This window comes from Chaetura pelagica, unplaced genomic scaffold (genome assembly GCF_000747805.2).
Source record: "Chaetura pelagica isolate M959 unplaced genomic scaffold, ChaPel_1.0 scaffold104, whole genome shotgun sequence".
NCBI classification, from domain to species: Eukaryota; Metazoa; Chordata; class Aves; order Apodiformes; family Apodidae; genus Chaetura; species Chaetura pelagica.
The window spans coordinates 3,519,196-3,527,973 of record NW_009953786.1 but is presented as its reverse complement, the minus strand read 5'-3'; the positions used below and the strand labels follow the sequence as shown (position 1 = coordinate 3,527,973).

Genomic DNA, 8,778 nt, shown 5'->3' with positions numbered 1-8,778 from the left:
CAGTGTTTGGATCCTCAGTACCCTTTCCTTTGAACAGCATCATGTGCAACTCCTTTTCAAAGTCTTTGGGAACTCTGCAAAAAATCGGTATAGACACATACAGTATGTACCTGCTACCTCAATCACATGTAATGTTTTTCTCGTTTTAAAATTAAGGAGTTAACTTTGATAAGCAAGCAACTACTATAAGTGTCTCATGACATCTCCCAAATGCTACATTTTTGGAGTGAGAAGCTTAATTGTGAAGGAAAAAAGTGTTGACTTTTTTGCCTTGGATGCCATCAATTGTTTTTTCTATTTTATACTTCCAGGCAATACTGATTGTCTCACTTTGCCTCTAGACTGTATTTTCTGTGAGCTGTGCTGACTTTTCCTCTTCCCCAAACCACAGAAGACCAGAGTACAAAAAGAAATAGTCTTCTGAACTCCTATATTGCATTATGTTCATAGAGTTTTTATTAATATATCTGCTAAGCTTTACAGGGAGAGTTACATTTGAATGTAAAAGTTTATCTGTTTTCAGCCTGCGTATCAGGTACCCCGTGAATTAAACCTTCTCTGTGTTGATAACATATTTAAGACAGGGTAAAAACTGCTGCACAACTGCAGCTGGGAGAGAGGAGTGAGAAAATGTGAGAGAAATTACTATGCGGACACCAAGGTCAGTGAGGAAGGAGGGGAATGAAGTGTTCCAGGTGCTGTAGCAGAGATTCCCCAGGTGAAGACCATGATGGTGCAGGCATCTGCCCTGCAACCCATGGAGGACCCCATGCTGGAACATACCACAGCATCACCTTGATTGGAAAAGACCTTCAAGATCATTGAGTCTGACCGATAACCTAACACTGACAAGTCCTTCACTAAACCACATCCCTAAGTACAATATCTGTATGACTCTTAAATACCTCCAGGGATGGTGACTCCACCACTGCCTTGGGCAGCCCGTTCCAATGCCTGATAACCCTTTTGGTGAAGAAATTCTTCCTAACATCCAATCTAAACCTCCCCTGGTGCAACTTGAGGCCATTACCTCTTGTCCCATCACTTGTAACTTAATTTAACAACTGATCCACACCTCTTTACAACTTTCTTTCAGGTAGTTGTCGAGAACGATCACATCTCCCCTCAGCCTCCTTTTCTCTAGGCTGAACAAGCCCATCTCCATCAGCTGCTCCTCATAAGACATGAGCTCCAAACCCTTCTTCAGCTTTGTTGCTCTTCTTTAAACATGCTCTAGTAGCACATGTCCTTTCTGTTAGGGAGGGGTCCAGAACTGAGCACAGGACTTGAAGTGTAGCCTTACCAGTGCTGAATAGAGGGGTGAGATCTCCTCCCTGGCTCTGCTGGCCACACTATTAATTATACAGGCCAGGATGCTGTTGTCCCTCTTGGCCAGCTGGGCACACTGCTGGCTCATGTTCAGCCAGCTGTCAGTCAGCACCCCCAGGTCTCTCTCTGCCGGGCAGCTCTTCAGCCACTCCTCCTCAGGCCTGTAGCCCTGCAAGGGGTTGTTGTGGCCAAAGTGCAGAACCCAACATTTGGCCTCATTGAAACTCATGCAATTGGCCTTGGCTCATTGATCAAGCTTGTCTAAATCCCTCTGTAGACCCTCCCTACCCTCAGGCAGATCAACACCTCCACCCAGCTTAGTGTATTCTGCAAATTTACTAAGGATGCACTCTATCCCCTTGTCTACATCATTGGTAAAGATGTTGAAGAGGAGTGGCCCCAGTACTCAGTCCTGGGGAGCACCACTCATGACCAGCCACCGACTAGATTTAACTCCATTGACTACGGCTCTTTGGGCCTGGCCATCTCAACATGTGGATGTGATCTGAAGAATGCTGCAACCCATAGAGATTCCATGCAGGAGCAGGTTTACTGGCAGAACCTGTAACCTGGTGGGGAACCCACACTGAAGCAGTCAATTCCTGCCAGATTGTACCCCATGGTAAGGTCCATGTTGGAGCCGTTCTTGAAGAGCTGCAGCCTGTGGGAGGGACCCACATTGGACATGAGAAGGACTGTGTCCCACAGGCAGGACCTCACACTGGATCAGGGAAGGAGTGTGAGGAGGAACAAGCTGCAGAGGCAAAGTGTTATGAACTGACCTCAACCCCCATTCCTGTCCTCCTGCTCTGCTTGGGGGGCTAAGTAGAAGAGCTGGGAGTGAAGCTGAGCCTGGGAAGAGGGAGGGATGGGAGGAAGGTGTTTTGTATTTGGCCTTATTGCTGATTATCCTACTTTGAGTAACTGGCAATAAGTTAATTTCCCTAAGTTGAGTCTGTGTTGCCTGTGATGGTAATTTGTAAATGATCTACCTGTCCTTATCTCAATCCATGAGCTTTTTGTTTTCTCCCCCCATCCTGTTGAGAATGGGGAGTGATGGGGTGGCTTGGTGGGCACCTGCTGGGCAGCCAAGGTTAGCCCACCATAACCATGTACCAGGACAGAGCCTAAAGCCACACAAGTAGTGTGGTAGGCTTTGGATACACAGTCATGCCATTGACACAAACATTTCATGTTGCCTGGCCTACAGAAGGTGTTTGCATTCATAATCTATCTCAAACAAGATACATGCTTCCATTGACAACTAATTTTGCTTGCCTTTGACACAGTCCAAAAATATGCATGCAGTCAGTTACTGTGAATCTTCAGCACCTGATCATTTAAATACTATTATCTCAATAATGTTCCTGCAGTTTATCCTGAATACATCATCTTCACACGCTAAAATGACAAACCCCCATGAGAATTCCCTCTGAGGTGTTATGCAACACCCAGGGCGTGTGAGGGAGGAGCAGTTGGTTCAGTTTCCTTCATCTCAGGGTAGAGTCTGTCAAAAGCAGCAAAGAGAGGTAGGTGTGTAGGCATTGCTCTCAAAAGCAACTCAGCCCCTTCTGCAAAACTGGGGTCTTGGTACTTTCAGACGTTTCCTCTTGTCCTTAAGCTACCTAACAAGAGTGTTCTCAAGTGTTCTGATACTAAAGAGCTATTGATTAAAGTGAAAATCATATTCTCATGCATATCCAGAAAGAAGATAATGCTGACTTATTTTCACAGTTGCCGTTCTCACGGAGTTTATACCCTGAGCCTAGCTAGGAGCAGTGTTGCAGTGGCATACAAAATGCAGGTGGAATATTTAAGAGGTTGCTTTCTCTTCAGTAATACACATCTTGACATATGACAATAGGCATATAGACAAGGAATTTACCTTGCTCAGTCTGAAGGGCATCTCAGAAGTATTTTTCTCCAGAAGTTTCTTTTCCCAGTTTCCATTGAAATAAATGGCATTTACTAAGACAAATACAGTGCAAGGATTGAGAGATCCTGCAGGCAGCAGATCCTGGATTTTCCCTTCAAAATCAGACAAATAGGACTGTTATTCCAGCGTGACTGTGTAACTTGCCAGTTTTAATTGTGCTTTCTTTGTGCCTACCTACCTAGCAAAAGTCTTTGCATTTGGGAAATTTTTTATTCTGTATTTGTCACGATAATGCAGGTTGTAAAATAGGCTTTTGAAGTATATCTTAAAAAAAAAAAAAAAAAAAAGTATTGCAATGTTGATAGTAAATGGCTTTGGAAAGTAGGTGAAGTGGAATAGCTAGGATGTTCTGTGAAGTCAATTGCAAGCAGCTGAAGAATGCCAAAATAAAGCCTTCATCAGTCAGGGTGGAGCCACTTATTGTCTGCCTGTGCCTCCTTTTGAATAGAAATAATTCAGAAGAGGCTACAGCACAAAGAAGGAAGGACCTAGTAAGGACCAGCAGTTAGGTTTGGAGAGCATTCTTCAAGCTGTTTAACTGCACTTTGATCATCATCTCCCCCAGGTTTTCATCTTTTATGGATCCTTGGCTGCAAGAGCAATAAATGTGGAGGCAAATGATTTGAAAGTGAAACAAGAAAAAAGCCGTCAGAGTGGTACTCAAGTTTAATTTTCAACCCATGAGTTGATCATTGCTCTGGCTCATTCTGCAGCTGTTGTGAAGTTTACAGCTTGTGGCTTTGCTTTGTACTAGCTTGTAATGAGCTGTAAGAATTTCTCAAAGATATAATTGGAAAATGTATTATTATTTAGTTAAATATGAGTCATAAATATGTTAGAAATAATCACTCCAACAGATTATACAATCTGCTAACACGGACTTGAAGAAAATATAATTTGTTTGAAATGGGATGACCTTTAAAATAAGATCTGATACATTCTATGCTAAGTATTAAGTAAGGACTGATCAAGCTTTAGTCTTAAGGAGACTGACATTTGAATTTTATGTGTTTGAATTCCACTGTGCAAATTTTTAGTTTTGAAATATCCCATGAGAAAAAAATTCTTCAGTTGTTTGGTTTTTTAAAAAATATTATTTCTCATAATGAAATTTTATATAGTTGGAATATTTTTTCCTGCTATATGATGTAAAATTGAGTACAAGAGGGAAGACTAGTTTCATATAAAGTTGAAACGAGGCTTTTAGTTTGCTTCAGAGGCCAGGAACACGCCGAGAGTTTGCAAGGACAATAAAGGATCAGGGATAAAAGAAGTGTTCAGGTAGAACAACATCATGGCATAAAAGCAGAATTAATATTTGCATTGGTATCTGCTGTGAAACAGCTCATGGAGATTCCCAGCAGGAAATTCCCTGGAAACTCTGAAAAGCATGGGTATAATAGATTGTAGAGAAAATTAGCAATAAGCATTCAGAAGGATAAATTATTAATCAGGAGATAAAACAAACTCCAAGATAGAAAAGAACAGTAATCACATTTAAAACCACGAGGCAATAAATTGTAAGGTGACTAATACAATGTCAGTTTAAAAAAAGATTTCAAAGATATGGGGAATTACAAACTCATGAGTCTGTACAGGGCAAATTAATAGAATCAGCCTGGTGGTTGTATGGATAAACATAACGTGTTGGCGGAGTGTCAACAGAATTTTGTAATAGGAAGTCCTAAATCACAAATCTGTTGGAGTTTTTGGAAGATGTCAGGAAGCATGTGAGTAAGAAGGTTGAGCCATTATAGCCTATTTACGGAAAGGCATTTCGTAAAACTTCTCAGGAAAAGCTGAGCGTCAGTGGGACTACAGAGATAGGTCTTGTTTGTGTAAATGACTGGAAACAATGAGTATGCTGCAGAAAGTGATTATTACTGTTCAGGAATGAGGTGTTGTAGCTGTAATGGACAACTGCATGAAAAAAAATAAATCCCCCCAATAGTGGCCAAAATGGCAAATACAATTTTAAGAGTTACAAAGACACGAGTAGAGAACAAAAGAGAGAATATTAGCATGCCAATGTACAAAGCTACAGGGTGTCCTGGTCAGAGTTCTCTGTGCAGTTCTGGTCTCCCCAGTCTTAGAAATGCTGGAGTATAAAAGACACAGAAGCAGATGACAAGGATGACCAGAGATATGGAGAAGCATCCTTTGGAGGAAAAGTGAATTAGTAATGATGCCAACAAATAGCAGGCTCAGAAACCACAGTGGCTTCCTGCAGTATATAGTTCAGCTATGGAACTCCTGTTGCTAGGGGTTGTAGTAGATACAAAAGGAAAGTCTGAAAATTCCTATCTGTTGACAATCCCTATTAATGTCAGAATCTTCTTAAGTAAAAATGTTCAACTCAGAAGCAGTAACAGGAAGGTCTTTTCCTCATACAGTTGGTTGACACACTTCAGCAGGTACGTGCTTCTCGGTTTGTTGATGGCACACAGGAGCTTTTTGAAGCCAGAGTGAATGTTTTCAGCTTGCTTGTGTTCAGGATCCTTGGGAAGAGATCAATTAATGTGGAATATGTATTTTTTTCTGTCTGAAGTGTTGCACACACTGTGGTTATTTAAAATGCCCAGGTTGTTTTAATTAAAAAGGAGTTTTAGGGAATCACAGAATCACTTAGGTTGGAAAAGATATTTAAGATCATCGAGTCCAACCTTTAACCCTACTCCACCAAGTCCAGCACTAAGCCATATCCCCAGGTGCCACATCTAGACAACTTTTAAACACATCCAGGGATGGTGACTCAACCACCTCCCTGGGCAGCATGTTCCAATGTCTGACAAGCATTTCAGTGAGAGAGTTCTTCCTAATGTCTAGTCTAAACCTCCCCTGGTGCAGCTTGAAGCCATTTTCTCTTGTTCTGTCGCCAGCTGGAGCTCTGTTTTGAGTATGTTTCATGTTTGTGCCACTGTGTGTAACTGGACAAATTTTTCTCTGTCTATAGGGTGATGATCTGTTTCTGCAGTGCTGTGCGGGCCCTTGGGGACATCAGCTGATGGTGCACTTAGGACATTGAATCTCCTCATTTCAGTCATGGTTAGGCCTAATTTTCAGTGTCACGAGGACCAATGAAGGCAGCCTTGTGGCTTTTGAGGAGGTGCTTTGTTCTGACAGAATCTAATGTCAGGGCACAGATTTACTCTATTTCACATGAATTTTGCTGTTGCTGTTTGGATTTTGGAGGGAGCATGTCCTGGATGTCAGTCTTGATGGTTTTAGGGAGCATGAGCTCGATGCCAGCTGTATCCAGCTGTTGCTTCGTGAATAGAGGAATAAGCTGCTACCTGTCAGCTGCTCCCCTCCAGCTGCTTGGGTGCAGTCTCCTCCTCCATGGCATGTACCATGTCCTGCATGTGACACCCTGGGAGTCTGTGCCACTGGCTCAAGGTGACTTGTCATGAAGTTGGTCAGGTGGCATTCCTTGCTCTAGTCTTTTCTCATTCATGCTGAGACATGGGCTGTTAGGAAAGACACCTAAGAAAGAATTTGGTAACCAGAGGACACAGGCTAGGAGAGGTTGGGTTTTGAAAGGGGATAGGAGCAAACTGTAGAGGTAATGGAGGGAAATGTCCAAAGGAGTAGATTAGGCATACTTTCCTACAACTCAGAAAATTAGTGAGTTGCTAAAATGACTGTAGATTCATCTTGAAGATTCATCCCCTGCCACCTAGGGAGGGAATGATACAGCCTGCTCCCCTTTTAATTCCAGTTTGTCTAATCTAGTTTCTTTGAGCTTTCTTTGAGCTTCATTTAGTTTCTAAATGAAGTTTCTAAATGAAGTTTCTAAAGAAACATGGCTCGTTTGAGTTTACAAGCCTCTTGGTGCTTAGGGAGTTGATTTGATTAAAAAGATGTGGGCAGCAGTTCCTCCTGGTGGCTGATCTCTAGGGAGCTGATGAACAAGGGTGAATCAGCATGCATTAGCTTAAAGGGGATTTTTTTATCTGCTTGTTCTCTTTTTCTATATATAGTTCTTACTGAAGTGAAACAGTACATACAAACTGAAAATGGGCAAATATTAGAAGGTTAAAGCAGTACTTGTGATGAACTCTCCCCTTCTCAGAGATTTTTTTCTCTGAGTCTTTTGCTGTAATAAATACCATCTTTCTTTTCCTTGGTTTCCCCAGAGAAGGCCTTGTCTCAGACAAACCTTCATCTCCTGAAGTCTGGTGAAAATGAAGAACCTGTGTTGATAATAAGTGTTCATAAAGACAGCTTACTTTTTGAAGATAAATGTGCCGAAGAATTATGTAGTTATGTTAGTTTTCTATGGTAATTCACCAGTCATACCCAGTGTCAGTTATTCCATTAAAATTTACTGAGGACAAGACCTCACTTTTTCTTTAGTCTCTGTAACTGTATCATAATTATATAGAATTTAGTCACATTTACTATTTAAGAATAGATTAATAATATGGATCAAATATTATTATATTTAGATAAATGGTCAGTTCATGCTTGGAAACATGGAATTTATTTTCAGACCATGACTAAGCACAACAAAGAGCATAGTGCACTTCAGAGTCTTACCGCTGGGACGAAAATGTAAAATTATACATTTAATGTGTTTAAGTAAATGCATGTAACCTAAAAGAGAATATGACTGAGAAGTTCTGCTAAAACAGGACTAAGTGAAATCATGCTTTCAGTACTAGAATGTTTCCACTGTTCATGGGAGGATTACCTTATTTATGGACTAACGACATCACAAGCAAAGGTATTCATACTGCTTCTGTGCAGGCCCACACGTGTTCAGGAGAGCATACTGGCTTTGGTATGCAGTACAAGAAAGCAGATATGCTACTTCAGAATCAGCTGGGTTAAAAATAGAAGGTAGGGTTCCAAGGAAGACCAGCAGTAGTCTTAATGTCAGCAACTTCCCTCTAGCAGACCACTTGCAATGCTCTGGGAAATGTAAGGATAGTGCAGAACAGGGCAATCTCATAAATTAGGTGGAAAAAACAGTGACCTGCAGGTTATTTCCAGTCCCCAACATTATGGCAGGTCACTGTTCTCTCATATTGTTCCTTTCTGTTCCCAATGGGCAGAAAAATAATGTAACTTTTGTGGGAACTACCTGTAAGGTTTTACACTGCTGATTTCAGAGCTTACCTCAGCCATCTGGGTTGCAGTGTCACCTTTTGCAGCCAGGTAGACCATGGCAAGAGCAGTTGCAATACTCCAAGGAGAAAATAAAATGTCTTGGCCTTTGGAGGTTTCATTCAGCTTTTTGTAAAGGTCCAGAGTGAAGCTGTTGGTTGACATCAAGAGAGACTCCATTGGTACAGCCTGAGATGAATGAGTGTCAGAGAGATGTGATGACTGCTTCTTCACTTTTAAAAAACCACAAAGCTGCTACTGGAAGACTGCCTGCACCCTCTTAAATGCAGTGTGAGAGTGTCCCTGTAATGTGGCAAATACTGCACAGAAACCAAGTGCAGCCAGCTAGTAGGCTTCTTTTTAAGGTCTGCATTTTTTTCTCCCTTTCCCATCACTCCTCAATG

General features: G+C 41.6%; 1 protein-coding gene across 1 annotated transcript; it reads right to left on the bottom strand.

The window, feature by feature from the left end:
- Nucleotides 1-3,931: 3,931 nt before the first annotated feature.
- On the bottom strand, nt 3,932-8,554 carry HMSD (histocompatibility (minor) serpin domain containing). The gene is given in 5 exon segments (XM_010000962.1): nt 3,932-4,042; nt 5,459-5,468; nt 5,636-5,763; nt 7,375-7,458; nt 8,387-8,554. Coding segments are annotated over 5 exon segments (501 nt in total).
- Between the last annotated feature and the right edge of the window lie 224 nt (nt 8,555-8,778).